The 15,302-nt window shown below is 48.4% G+C and overlaps 1 protein-coding gene across 1 annotated transcript in view; it reads left to right on the forward strand.

Annotated features, from left to right (window-relative positions):
* Positions 1-15,302, forward strand: part of LOC120610682 (phospholipid-transporting ATPase IB-like) — a 130,197-nt gene that overhangs the window by 97,500 nt on the left and 17,395 nt on the right. The window contains exon 7 of the mRNA XM_039873093.1: positions 900-1,004. Coding sequence (XP_039729027.1) covers positions 900-1,004 — 105 coding nt within the window. The remainder of the gene's footprint in view (positions 1-899; positions 1,005-15,302) is intronic.

The following is a 15,302-nucleotide window of genomic DNA, read 5'->3' on the forward strand; positions in this document are numbered from 1 at the left end:
TTTTTTTTTTTTTTTTTTTTTTTACCTATTTCTAACCTGTATCCTCTTAAATGCCTTTTCTTCACCAATATTGTTTCCAGCTGTTTCGTCTCAATCTTAGGGAGACCCTGAGATCAGCCACATGTTTGAGCAATGTAAGATGTTCCTCAAAGTTTAATCAGAAAAAGGGTGCACGTAGCTCTTCCTGCAATTCAAGACGAGTGAGTGTCTAGGCGGAGGTGGAAATTGTACTGCAAAGGCCAGCTTGCTTTTGCCACTCCGCCAATCGTCCGTGGTCCCTCATGGCCAGGCTGTGCAAGAGGAGGTTGGAAAAGCTGTGCCTGGCGTTGGCGTTGGCTCCAAATTTCAGGTTGAGGGGTTGGCATGAAGAGCCTGATCTCTGGCATCGTAAATCTTAGTCTTGCTGTGGCACTGGCTCTTCTCATACTGAAAAGAGAGAGAGGAAGCTGCTCACCCCAGACTTTATGATCACAGGAAGGGGACAAGGCTGAGGGACCAGCACAGGTCCACTGGGGTGAGGGTTTAAAGCATTTTCTGGGTTGTTAATTAAATCTTGCTGTGGGAAGCTTTGGAGATGGACTCATGAGTGTCCAGGAGCCTCAGTCTTTGGTCTGAATGGCTGGGATCCTCAGCCAGATCTGCAGGCTGTCAGCAGAAAGCAGTCGCCTGGGAGCGGGGGTGGCTTCTGACATTCTGCAGGCCTTGAGGGACTCCCCAGGCGATGAAGGTGGAGCCCTCGCCATGCTCGGGGATCACAGGTGCTCCACGACGCCCCAGGCCTCAGCCTCAGTCAGTCACATGGCGTCCAGATGTGGCCCAAGAGGGGAACCGCCAACTGGTCTTCGCAGCTGCACAAAGTTCACGTGTCCTGTTCTTACTGTCTTTTTCTTGTGACACAGGGCCAAGCATACCTGCAGGAAGACGTTGCTGCAGGAGGTGCAGGAGCTGGAAACCAAGTCCAGAGTGATGGGAAAAGAGATGCTTCACGACAGTAACGGGAAGAGGTGGGCACCCCCATCCCATCCGACGCTCTCCCCGCCCCTCGCCACACTGTGCCGTCCCGTGTCCCCTTCCCTCCCCTCGGTTTCAAGCATTTTGGTTATCCTCCAAGAATGTAGTCATGGTGAGATTTAAACCACGCTCTCTCGGTGGCAACGTGAATCTGACTTCCCGGGTCACCGCACCTGCCCTCGGGCTAAACTGGGGTTTCTGTTGGGTCTGGACACGGGTAAAACAAGCCAGATGCTGAGAACAGAAACAGCAGCAATATTCTCTTAAGGTGGGAAAGTGTCATTCCAGCGGCATTAGCGAAGAGTAGTCGATAGCGAGGCCTTTTGATCTCAGGCCCAATTACTATACTGAAGGATGAGTTGTCGCCCAGGGAGGTTTGCACACCGAACAATACGTGTTATCCATGTAAATCTTGTTGCATTTCCCTTCAAGTATACCTGTGGGTTGTTTTGTTTTGTTTTGTTTTGTTTTTGATGAATTGTTTTCTACTGGTGCTGAGAAAGTAGCATGTCACATACTGACTGGTTCGTGGAGACAAATGTGGCTGTTTTTCTCTGTATTTTTCATGGAGCATCAGGCTCCGCGTCTCCATACCTAACAGCTGGATGCGTGACTAGTTTTTGTTTAATCACATGTGAAAATGTTATTAGGTTGCATGTAGTTAAAATCTAAATAATATCAAAGGAAAATTTACCTGGGCCTAAGGACAATTTGCAGCGTAATAAAGAGGCATTACTGTATCAGAGACACGCAGCATCTCGGAAATTATGAGCATAGCCTACGTTATAAATGCTTAGAGAGAAATGTGTAGGTAATGAGAAAAAAAAATCTAGAAGTTGCATACTTGCCGAGATTCGTACTGCGTGTTTTCTTTATAGTCCGTTTGTTTGTACCATCTTTCAAAGCAATGAAGACAAAGCATTCGTACTTTTTGAGAAGTATTTGGGGTATACTTTCCAATAACGGTCGCTAACTTAGGAATGGGATGGCAGAGTCTGAAATCAAAGTTGTGGTTTCGTGTTTATTTATGGCTTATTTTTTAATAAGTGAGTCCATAGTGTTCATTGTCTGGCAGCCGTGCTAATTGCTGTAAAAAAAGTATTAGTCATCAAGACAAAAACCGGTAGGTACGCTTACAACCCTGACTACGGGCGTGGCTCATGGCAGACCTATCCGTAACCATTGCGCAAGACAGCTCAGGGCTCAGGGCTCAGGGCTCAGGGCTCAGGTCAGGCAGGGTTTTTCTGCCCCTTAGACACTTAAGATGCAGTGCTTAGCACCTACTCAGCTTTCAAGGACCTAGAAATTTCTTTGAGACCTGAATAGAAACATATTCATAGGCTCTAAAAAGAAGGGAAAGCCACTGCAAATTGAAATTAATAAACGTTTAAAACTCCACAGGACACCTATCACTCTCAATTGCCGTTAAGCTATTTAATAAGCACCATAAGTTTTATCGTTATTTGAAAGCAACTTACAGGTCTCGAGTATACATAGTGATTCCTGAGAGGTCATAAGTCATTTCTAAGTCAGATGAGAATTTCAAAGCAAAATTCTAAAACTCCTTTTCGAGCATCAAGCGAGAAAACATTACATATAGTGTGACGTGAGAACACAACTTAACTTGTCTGATCCGATGGGGAGCAGGGTCTGATGCTGGCCTATGAGGTTCTTAAAACAAGCCTGGACAGGAGGCGGGGAGCACGGGGGGCATTCCAGAAAAGGCAGCAATCCAGGAGGCCGTCTGGCTTAAGAGGTCAAGAAAGGCTCCACGTCAGAGATAGGATGGGAAACAGGGCCTCGAGGTGTGAAGAACTTGGTAGGCAGAGATGATGAGAGGGTATTTCCGGTGGCGGGGGCTGGGAGCACCCAAGTCAGATTGTGTGCGGGGAGCAAACCCACTCAGGTCGGAGGGTCACGTGCATTTGAATTCCGGCTCAGCCGCTTATCGGCCAAGCGACCTTGAGCGAGATATTTCGTATAGTAGATGGTCTCTTCATCTGTTACAGAGGAAGAAGAATAGTGTTTGTTTGTTTTTTTTTTGGGGGGGGGTGATGCAGCAGTATGTACAACACAGCATGCTGCCTGGCCCAGAACAGCAGCACAAAATGTCAGCCACGAGACCTTAGGGTGGCAGGAGAGGAGAGCGTTAAAGGGAGGCACGGGCTGTCGGCCATCTTTTCTTTCTTTTTTTCGTATAAAACTCTTATTCATAAATATTTTCCAAAAAAATGAGACTAGGTTTCCCAAAGCATGTATCTTTACCACCTTCGCTCATTGATAAAAAGAATTCGTCGTTTGTAAAACTCCCTTATCCTGTTCGGAATTCACTTCTACATGTTTCGGGGGACATCAGAGGATGATTAGGGTTTAAACGTGGTTTCCTACCTTCCGCGTCTGAACATCTGCTTTCTGATGGCTGCGCGAACTTCACGACCCTGTTGCTGATGTGACTGGGGGTGCAAGCGTGAGCGTGAGCGTGAGCGTGCACACCCCTGCCTGGCGACGTCCGTTTCCTTTTGGGTCCCAGTGTCTGGCCTCGCTTTCGAGTTCCTAGCTTAAGACAGCCTGGGGACTCCACGCCTCCCATCCTCCTCGGCGACCCCCCGCCCCATTTGCTTTTCTCCCTCCTAATTGCTCTCAGGTTTTCTGGGTGGTCCATCTGCAAACTAGATAATGGCAGTGCGCTGCTCTCTGCGAGAGAGGCGATTTCGTCCTGCTCAGCCTCCCCAGAGCTGCCTCACAATCGCTCCTTTGTCACCCTCGTTTGCCTTCTCGCACACCTGCCGGGCGTCCTCTGCACCTCGGGCGCTGGTGGGGTCCGGGGGAGGTAAGCCTTGGGTGGAGGGAGAGGAGGGGAGATTTCTTCATCTGTGTTCTTCCTTCTAAAGATCTTACAGACTCCCTCTTTGAGACATCCCGAGTCTTTGAGTCCCTCTCTTCCCACACTCCCCGTTCCTTACTCCCCACCCGCTTAGCTTCCGCTTACTTGTGCATCTCTCTGGAGCTTTGAGTCTGGCACGTAAATATTTGTCCACTGACTGCCTAGAAACGCACACGTCCGGTGAGGTGGAGGCGAGGAAGGGAACGCAAACCCGCGTGATCTGCACGGGGCTGCTGGGGCCTGGCGTGTGTCGCTCGTGTTGAAAGTGGCCACGGAAAGATGCCGAGAGAGACGCAGGTGGTCACTTGGCTCCAGTGAGAGGGCCCCTTCTCTCCTGGCTTGATAATAGAGGTCCTTCCGGACGTTCTGCCGAGTCAGAACTCCCAGGCCCAAGTCACTGGCAAATACGCTAGCCGTTTTTCTCAGGAATGTGCTCATGAAAAATAGAACAAAAATCTTTTTAAAAACCTTCTTGTGCCGAATTTACAAATACGACTTGAAGTGGTGGCTAGGGATTCTAAGCAGCCCGTGTGCCCTTTATTTATTCAATAAAGTACTTGAACGTTGTATGCATCTTGTCTAAGCCCCGAACTGTTACACTATTTTGGTAAGTGCTAAAGTTTTATTTACATGCTCCCGCACGGTCGTGTCGGTGAACCCTCTCCTCCAAAATTAGCCTGGGGAATTTATGCATAAATAAGCCTGTTCTCGTGACTTAGAAAAACAAGCTGGTAGCGAGAAGGGGCTGGATCAGAGATGGATGTCGTCTAGGAAACAGAACGAAGTGAGAAAACAGCGAAGGTGACGAGCGGAAGTGGTTTCCTTGATTTCGGCTCGTCTTCTCTCGGCGGGACGTTCTTCTGGACGCGTCGTTTGTGTACCTTTAACAGATGCCGGACACGTGTTCGTGTTTGGACATTGAGAAGGCCTTTCCCCCAACCATCTTCCTCGATAAATCTCTGCCAAGAGATGGTCCCACTCTTCTTTATGTAGACTGGAGCCTGTCACGCCTGGCCTTACTTTGCCCACGTCTAAAAATTAGGAGCTAAATGGAAGAATTCCTTTTTTCGGTGTTTAGGTAATATTTTCTTTTCCTTCTTTAGTCCTAATGTCACTCATGACATTTTTTTTTTTTTCCTGGTGGAAGAAAATCTTTTACTGGCCATTTAGCTTTACAAATGTAATTTAAACAACTGCCTAAAATGCCACGTAAGAGGACAAACTAACTTTTTTCCCCCTCGAGTTGCTTTTCTTCCTTGGTATGGACTAGGGGCTGTTGTGTGTTTTAGGTATTTTGGCAAGCAACAAGAAAGGTGAATACATCTGATGAGAACATCAGTCTTCCACTTAGTCCGAATAAACAAGGGGACCCTTGTTTCGTTCTAGACTTTCTTCCTGTTCATCACAGTTGATGGGAGGGGGTAAGGGTGGGCCCTGGGCTGATTTTCTCCAGTTTCAAGGTCAAAGATTCTGGTTGCTGCCCCTGACTTTTGCCAACAAGCTAGTAAGATTCTCTTTGGCTTAAGTGCTTTCCCGCCAGAGTACAGCTCACTCTGTGCCTTTGGTCGAGGTTGTCACTTTATGGTGAGCCAGCACCGAATCTCCACTCTGGTTTTATGTTCTCCCCGAACACTGCTACATGGCCTCTGTGTTCCCAGGGCCGAGCCAGTGCACATGAGGTAATCCAGACAGCCCGTCTGCCTCTTGGAAATTCAGGAGGGAAATCTGATTCAGTCCCCAGTCTGGGCGCCTGTGCTCACCCAGCTTCCATGTCAAGGTTCCCTCCACACAGGCGGGGCGCAGGTCCAAGCCGGTGACCTGGGGACAGAGGCAGCACTCTCCTGGTGCTCCCCTAAAACCAATTATGTTACAAAGCAAAAGCAAAAACTCCCCAGTACATTTTGAGGGAGCACTCAACTAAAAACTATCCATTGTGCTTTGATCTGTAAGCAGAAATCCTTTGCCCTTTAAAATAACGTTTAAAGAGCTACCTGGCATTGTCACACCTCCAAGTCAAAGCTGGCACAACTGCCGAGTCAAAGATAAATATGAACAAGCCCCCAAGTAGGAGGGACGCCAGCTTATTGTGTATTATTTCTCCAATGGAGACTTTATATCCTATTTTTTTCTCAAAGTGTTGGTATTGGCAATACGCGTTTCTGATTTTTCTTTGCTTCTCTCTAACCCCTTCCCACAGTATTTTTTCCCCTTAAAGTATCTATTAGTTTTTTTTATTAGCTAAAAGGATAGGAAATTATGGCATCATTTTAACAAACCTCTCCAGACCAGGTGGCAAATGTCTGCTTCCAACACCTGGTTAAGATTTATTTTACATTTGCTGCATTTTTTCCATGGCCATGTCACAAAGTAGAGGAAAGATTACAGACTGCAGAGACAGACGGGCCCGGGTTGGGCTCCAAGCCCTGCCACTCACTTAGCTGTGTGACCTTGGCTGAGTTATTAACTTCTCTGAGTTTTAGTTTCCTCATCATACAGTTGATGTGAGGTTTAAATGAAATGGTGCATATTAAATCTGCAGCACATGTAGCATTCAGACGGTCATAACACCCACATGTCCACCCACCTAACTGAGAAGCCGAATAACAGCGAAACGTCACTGGCCATTTTCACACAGGCGGGTTTTCCCCGCACTGAGAGAGGGTACAGCACATCCTCTAGTTTACATCTTCGGGGCAGGCGGGAGGACCGGGCAGAGGACCCGCTGAACCCCAGGCACAGTGTGGGCAAGCCACAGTGAGCCTGGGAGAGGGGGGCATCGTGGGAGGGTTCAGAATCCTGACGGTTTCCCCAGTCATCCTGTTTGCAAAGAAGAGGGTGTAGCAGGCAGGCCGCCTCCCCAGCTGCAGCCTCTCCCGCTGACCTGCTCCCCGGATGTTCATCTGAGACAGAAGCACGGCCATGCCCGAGCTCAGCCTCTCCCCTCAGAACCAGCCCGGCCCTCACGGTTCTCTGCTCCGTCACCACAGGTGTCCAGCGCCTCAGACTCCCTCTCGGCATCCAGAGGGTCACCAGGTCTCATGCACAGTCTCGGAAAGGAGCCACTTTCCACCCGGGCCACAGAATGTCCTCGGCCTCCTCTCCCTCTTGTCACCTGTGTGACTCTCAGCCTCCTGTCGCCCCTGCCCACCCAGGCTTCGCCGTGCCCATCTCGGCCGTGCTCTTCCGCAGCTGACGCTGCCCCCAACGCTCCCCTCCGTTCATTCATTTTTAAAATGTTTTTAAATTATTTAAATATTCAACGTACACGATGGTAGAGAGACTAGCAAAACAGGCATAACAGAAATTATGCCCCATTTTCTTTTCCTCATAACGATTGTCACCAAGTGCTGTGAATGAAAGCTTTCTCCCGTGCAGACGAGGGGACGCAGCCTCGGAGAGGTGGCGTCACCCTCCCAGCGTCACCCAACTGAAGACAGAGACCGGACCCGCGTCTTCTAATTCCAGTCCTCCTTCCATGAAGCCAAGGTGTTGAGAGCCGCCCGAATGCTTCCATTTTCAAATTCATCTTTATTACTGTGTGGAAAGCAGTGGAGCCCCAAAGAGCCCAGGAGGGGGACCTGCCTGGGAGCCAGGGCACGGAAGTCCCATCCGAGGCCGCAGGAAAGCGTCCACGTCTGCCGATTTGACAATGTCAAGTGCAGAGCAGCAAGGAAGCTAGAAAATAATAGCCGAATGCCGTTGCCTTCTAGGTCCTTCTGTGTAGAAAGAACATGGAGCAAACACAGAAACCAGACCCTCCCCTAAAGGAACACAGAAGCCACACAGTCTGACAACTTCAGAGCAAATAAAAGCATAAGGGTTTATGACCGCCGTTAAGTGCTTAGACATGGTCCAGAAAAGAGAAGCCTTATTGAGAAAGATGATGTCGGGTGGGAATCACCTTCACAGAGACCGGGCGTGGTCTACAAAAGAAATGAATGTGTTTAATCTCACGTAGGGAACAACCTCGGGCAAGGCCTAATGCCAGCAGATGTTTAGTTGAGACAACAACGGAAGAGTCGGCAATGCTTCCAAGGCAAAGCACTAGCCTTGCGGACAAATCCTCAGAACAGGCGAAGAAACGCACGGGCGAGCAAAGGAGGCAGCTGTCCCCAGACGTCACAGAAAGGCTCGCTGGCCCACGGACGGGGGCTCTGGTGGCCGTTCGCTTCCTGGCACAGGAAGGACACCTCGAGGAGAATCAGCTCTTTAAGGAACTAAACCGTCTAACTAGCATTTAGTTAGTACCTAAGCCGCCCGTGTCAACGGGAAATAACTGGTTCCCTCTTATTGTATGGCTGTTAAGTCCCAAATGTCCCGTTGTTGGTTGTGGTTGTGGTGGTTGTTGTCGTTGTTGTTGTCGTCGTTATGGGCAGGCGTTTGATAACGTAAGCTTTTATAAATACCACCTATCATTTGTCGCGAAGCAGAGAAAGAATGTCCTGTTCGCTTTTAAGCGGTGCGTTCACGGTCTCCTCGGGGGCTTCGCCAGGCAGGCCCACTGCCACGGTCAAGGAGCCGAGTGTCTCTGTGAGACGCCGGGAGAGAAGACGGGAGAGCCGCTGCCTGGAGAGGGAGGGAGGTGAGCCGACAGGTGCGGAGGCGGGCTGGTCCACGGTCCGCCGGTAGCGCCTCCTCGGACCGTAGTTTTAGGACGACTTGAAGAAATTTATTTTTTGGATCATGACTTCTTAAGTTAATGTCAACTTTCTCTATTTGCTAACGAGACCCCTTTTCGAAAATCATTTTTACTCATAAAGTTAATGACGGTTGCTAGTGCCAATGGTTCGTTACGTCCCTTCGAAAGTCATATGAAACACTTTAAACTTCATTTTTGAAAATTGGCTTTATGTGACCCATTAAAGCAACAATAGGAATATTCAGAGATGTTTTTGTTGTTCATTTTTTTTGCCTCGTGTGGGTTCTATTGTTTGAACACGTGTTTTACATTCCTAGTGGAGATTAGTTCTTCAAGAGAGTCTTAGAGGAACTCCGCTGGTCACTTTTCTACTGCATTATCAGTGAGTTGTTTGCTTTTCGGTTTGACTCCCCTTTCTTCCCCGGCTCCAACTGTGACGGACTGCTGAGAGCAAAGGTTCCAGAAGGCTGACAAACTGGAAAACGGGGCACCCGTTCTGAAATCGAGTTACAATTTGGACAGTATTCGACTGCCAGTTTCTCAGTGGGCCACTCCCAAGTCCCTCGGAGGGCCGAGTTGGGAAAGGGTAGAACCTTCTGGCACAGATGCCAAGTTGTTTTTGTGGTGCATTTAAGGGGATTCCTGAATTTCCTGGATGTACTGGACTCTGGTAAAGAAAAAAGAACTGGAAGGGACAGTGCCGGTCGTCTGTATTTGATGTCCGCTTCGGCACTGACCCTCCTCGGCACGTGTCCACCCAGCCCCACAAACCCGTCGAAAAGCGAAGAACTGTCCACGTCGCCCCAGCACGCTCCCGCCTCCTGCCATCTCATCACGCGCCACAGAAGGCGGATGTCACCGCAGAGCGGCCTGGGGCCGGGTCGTGTGCCGGCCTCGTCGCCGCCACGTTGCCGGACAGATCGGGCTGTATTCCTCGACCGGACATCCACAGATCGTCCGCGTTCGGAGTGTTTGAGGCACGGCGCCTCTTCCCAGGAGAACGCAGCGAGCTCTTTCTCGGATAACCCCGAGGGACGCCACGGCGACGCGTCCCTGCCCCGTGCAGGCCGCTGCGTGTTGCCTCCACAAGTCGTGCTGCCCTCGCAATGCCACATCCCTGCTGCTCCTCAAAGGCTTTCGCTTTCATTTCTTCACTATTCACAAACGAAAATATGCTCTTCCCCTCAAAAAAGATTAATCTCTGTCTGCGCCGTTTGGCGAGGGATGTCTGCAGGCCAAGTACACCGTCCGGTCCCAGATACTTCTTCCGAGAACCTTCAGGAAATCCTCCCATTGGACCCAGCAGACATCCTCGTCGACGCGCTTCAGATCCTAGGTTCCCATTGTTTCTCATAGGCAACTTTTTCATCTTCTTCCCTTTCGTGTAATGTTCTCCAGGGACGTGACCGCAGCGTTCCATCACGTGCACGTCACGTCACGTCACGGCCATAGTCCTTACATTAATTTTCCTCTCGAACGCAGCAGCTTCCACCGTGCACGCGTTTCCTGTCCTCTGACTTTTGTTCTTTCATAGCTTAGCTGGAGCGTGTCCAACTTATGACCTCATCAGAAACGTTGCAGGCTCAGATATACCCTCTGTTGATCCATTTCGATTTTCGCTGCTGCCGTTCAGGTTAAGTGTAGGCAGCAAATATTTTTCCGTTTCTAGCAGCTCAGATGTGCGTGGGTGCGTGAGCAGCATTTCTCATCTACCGTTTTGAAGAACAAACCAAAGGAAACAAAGTAACGGCAAAAGAAAAACTCGATCATAGAGTTTACAGTAAAGTTTATAATACGTGCTTCCAAACTCTTGTCCATCCATCTGTGTGCAATGCAGGATACAACACGCCTTTAGTGTTTTTCTTCTATGACCCATTACCCATTGAACGTCCGGACTCTTACGAACTTTTTTTTTTACAAAACACCCACTGAGCAAGTAGTGTCATGATTTTTTAAATGCCCGTGAGTGGGTAAATATCCTGTTGTGGAAGATCATGTTATAAAAACAGATTTCAGTGACAGAGCCTTGGTACGTTTTCCTCCGAAGCTTCAGGGGTCAGCTTGGGTAAAAGTAGGACTTCTGAGAATTTTTCAACATGGTTTCTCGTATACGTTTGCTCGGGGATGCTAATGTCATCATTCTTTACGGTGACGCTAATTCAGGCAAGAGCATGTATTGAGACTTTACAGTTTGCCAGAGATCATACTAGCCAAAAATATATATATATATATCGGAAAAGATTCAAGTAACAATGGCGAGTACTTAGAGAATGGGGATACAGTGTGAAAAGTATTTTAATAAGGTGAGGAGGCTGGCCGGGTGGGGGTCGGGGTCACGCCAATTAGAATTTGTTAGCAGGGACTCAAGCAGGAGGAGGGGGTGGGGCTGCAGAGATAGCTCAGCAGATGCAGAATTTTCCAGGCACAATGAAAAGTCAGTCGGATGAGCCTAGTGTCCAGCATGGCGGTGAGCAGTTAGTTCGGATAAGCAGGTAAGGGCCGAATCATATGACCTGGGGCTGTATTCTGTAAGCCACAGGGAGTCATCAAAAGCCTCACCTATATGAAATCACCATAGAGCGAGATCTTGTGAGTAGAGAATATTACAGAGCCACTTGGCCCTTCTTCATCAAGGTCTCTGGAGTTCGTCCAGGCCAAAACTAAGTCTCTATGTCCCCAGAAGCCCTGTCCCACGCAGGTCGTATTGGGACGTGAATATTGTGCGTATTTCATCCGAGTGTACTTGAAAGTCACCCTTCGCCCCCACTCTAGAAGAATTTAACATTACAAAAAGGTTTTCTTATAGCGGTCTCACATCCTTTTTGAGAGGAAAACTGTAGGTTAGTCACTGCCTGGCAGATAAGCACTCAGCCACTGAACGTGCAGGTTTAGAAGGCTGGCCCCCTGGGCCTCGCCGTAAACTGGCCTCCGGTGTGAGATTCTGTTTCTCACACGAGACCTAATGGGTAAGAAATAATGGATGCCGGTCACAGAACGGAAAGGATGATGAAACCTAGATTACTGTCGTGAGTTACACCCAAAGAGTGTCCTTTAAAAGTCAACCAGTAGGCGCACCTCACGGTCTCAAGATCAAGAATCAAAAGCCATATTCCGCACTTCTCTACTCCACATCCTTTCGGTTCATGCTCCTGCTCTCTCTCCTGGTCCCTTAAAGTCCATCCTTGGGCCAGTGGTTCTTAGTTATTTTGGAAAAGAACCCCTTGTATCAGTGTAAGATGCTTTTAGATGCAGGTCACAGAGGCCTCAGTCCAAAGTGCCCCTCAGGGTGTGAGTGGTCCCCGGCTCGTCCTGCCACAGGGCGGTCACGGCTACGAGTCCCTAGCCAGGAGTGTCAGCAGAGACCACGTTTCTCTCCATCTTTTCACTTCGTTCCAATGCCGTGTACTCGTTCCACCCCCACCCCACCCCTGTCATGATCACGAGGAGGTCACCCCATGTACAAGCTCATTCACAACTGACAGAGAAGGGAGACAGTGACCCTGACAAGTTGTTGATACGTTTCTCTTTTCTCGGAGGGACCATCCTGAGCCAATTCCCACAGGCAGAGAGCTGCTCTGGGGACCCAGGATCCCTCTCTGTGGGAAAGTTGGGGTGTCACCGTGAGTGCTCCTCAGCAGAGAAGGCAACAAAGGTCTGCTTCAGACCTCTGAGACCCTGACTGAAGCCACGCCCCATCTCCTGACATGTCAGCTTTGCGCTGGATTTCGAGGGGATTCGCCGGCCCCCTGAAGACTGCCATTCTTTATCTTAGAAAGAGACCATAGCTTCCCACAGCAGAAATGCTTCTTCCTCTCAGCTGTCAGCCTTCTCTAGTACCATTTACCCATTCAGGAAGTGCAGTGGTCAAACGCTGGCGATACATTGTGGCTTTGTGTCACTATTTCATCATTTTTATGGATGGCCCAGAGAGAGGCCAAGTAATATATATGAAAAATTAATATCAAATATTCAATTCATTCCTTTAAAAAATTCATAATCCAAAGGTTTTTCCCCTCCCATTGGGAAAAGAAAGGGAACTGTGTCTTCTCTCTCCTGTGCCCTATATATATTTTTTCCTTTTTTTTTCCCTGCCGTGTCTTTCACAATGCTGTCCCCACACCGGTTGCAATGAATCTTTTCACAGACTGCTAGGTACCAAGAGTAAAGTCATCTAACCCTACCTGTCAGGGCACCCGCACACCGCAAGATCCAGGTCAGTCCTTCCAAAGAGACTTCTTCTTCAAACTGGAAAACATGAATAAGCAATGATGTGGACAGTCATCTTATTTTGAAATTTTGAAAGAAATGGTTTGCCAGAAATATGGGGCAGGTTTTTTAACTGGACAGCCTGGAAGAAGGCAAGGGCCCGGCCTCTGAAGGGCTCGTTAGCATTCTCTATCCATCTGCTCATCAGTGTTCAGTAAACCCTGTTTTAAAGGTAGTGAAAGACGCTAGCAAAGTCTGTGTGGCGTTGCCTAGCTCCCCATGTCCACCTGGACGATGCTTCTTTAAAGACGAGGCCCAGAAAGGATTCAATGTGTTGCCAAGACCACCGTGCCCATGAGCCAAGTAAATGTCATAGCCCCTTGCGACCTAGGCCTCAGGCCTGGGTCTACATCCGATCAGCCTTCAAATGACCAGGATGTTAATTTTTCCCTTTCCATTTACCTTAATCGAAACCATCAACATAAAAATAAGAAAGGCCTCTATGGTGTGGTTGGTTCTTGCTTGTTCTGCATGGAACTTCTCCGCAGGGGTGGCCTCAATCGAAAAATCAATACATGCTTTCTTCGCATTGCTGATTTGAAAACCCACTGTTTACAGTCGTCTGCTAAAGAGTATGGGTTAATTTTCTTTTGCGAAAGATGCATTTTTCAAGAGACATTTTCAAGTATTTAGCCAAGCCACTTGGCCACAGGAAACAAAATTGTAAGTATTTGTATGTATAGAATTATGGACGGAAAACGAAATTTTAGCTCCAACTGCAAAGCAATTCAGTTAGTTTGATGGAGATCTGTCACAGGTTAGCGACCGAGGAGGCTCCAGCTGAACCACCTACGTGTCCAGCTGAGCGTGGGCGTCAGCCCCAGCTAGTAGAGTTCACCGCCTGTCCTGTCACGTCACGTACTCAGATACCTTCTCTGCCCTGAGAGCGAAGATATTGGGCTCCAGAACCCGCCTGGGGAGCTGGGGAGCGGCCTTGACTGGAAATGCGATGAGAGCGGCAGCCACACACTTCGTACGCATTCAGCTCAGCCTCCAATCTACGTACGGTCACCGTAGTTATGACGTGTAGGAATGTCTAGGCCCCGTGCCACGTCCTCTTCAGAACACATTCTTCAGAAAAGGGAGGGAACCCCCACCGCACACAAATTACTTGTTTCTGTGGCTTTTTCTGAGTCTTCCTAGGACTTCACTGCTAACGCCGCATCCCTCTGCCTGAGACGAAGCAGAAGAAGAATGGGAGGACAATACTTCAAGTGTCGTGGTGGCATGGCCGCGCTCCAGACTACCCACGGTCATGAGGTCACGCGCTCTATTTTAACGTCTTATTTATACACACCCAACCTTGTTTCAGAACGGACTTGAAGCAGCTCAAAAACATGACTAAAATGCCGTAGTTTAAAAAAACAATTTCTCGAAGGCCTCTGGATCCCTCCACGAGGTGGGCTGAACTTTGAGTGACTCACTCATGGTCCGAAGTCCCATAAACAAATACTCTAGGTAAAATTTCCTCTATCTAGATTTTCTCAACAGAGTTTATTGTATTCCCACCGACTGGGCTGTGCGTGCAATTTCCCAGGGAGACGGCACGAAGCAGGCACCTGCATCCACTTTATCCCTCGCCCCTTTGTGAGTCTTGCACGGGCCACCAGCCCGCTCGTGAACTCTGGGAGGCAGAGAGGTCAGGCCGTGCCAGGCACCTTGATCCCTCATTATCTTTAATTAGTGTTTAGGAGGTTAATCGGTAGTGAAGTTCATCTTTCTTTAATTACTTCAACAGTCAAGTCAGGGGAGTACTTGGGGCCAGCTCTGAATTATTCTGTTTGTTTAGATGCTTATTTGAATTTGTAAAGTCAGATGTTTATCACCCGACCCTGTATGTATTGAAGGGCATGCTGAGAAAACAGAAGAGATGGGACCAGAAAAGTGTCTTATTGTACTGAACTTGCAGATGAACGGGCCTGCTAGAAAGTCTGGTGTTTTTAAAGGAGAATAGCGGTCACGAGCTAGATCCACGTTTCACACTTGATCCAAATCTTAAACTCTACTAGGCAAATCTGTTTTATTTTTCATATATATAAGGTAACTTCACATACAGGGAATTGAATCGATTAAAAAAAATACTATTCAGTCATTATCTGCATGTCTTTGCCTTCCCATATTAGATGCTTTTTTAAGTCACATTTAATTTTTAATACTTTACGTCATAAAGCTGCCAGCTACCCTCGGGAAGTTATATTCCAGCCCAATATGCTTCATCGTCCAAAAACTGTCCTTAATACCTGGCTTAAGTTTCCCTTTGCTTCTTGGGCGTTTCTCTCCTCCGGTTATTCTTTGAGACCATCAAACACCTTTAAAATCGTCACCACCTTTTTACAAATGTCCCTCCCTTGTTCTTCTCTTCCCTCCTTCATCACTTCACATCCTTGTCCCTTGTTAAGAGGTAAACCGAGGCATATTAAAAAATTTTTTTAAGCTCTTACGTGAGCAAAACTCAATTCGAATCAGGCAGCAGTGAACCGGGCGCCGTCAGCATCGCTCCGG

The sequence above is a fragment of the Pteropus medius genome, unplaced genomic scaffold, assembly GCF_902729225.1.
Source record: "Pteropus medius unplaced genomic scaffold, Ma_sr-lr_union100, whole genome shotgun sequence".
Taxonomy (NCBI): domain Eukaryota; kingdom Metazoa; phylum Chordata; class Mammalia; order Chiroptera; family Pteropodidae; genus Pteropus; species Pteropus medius.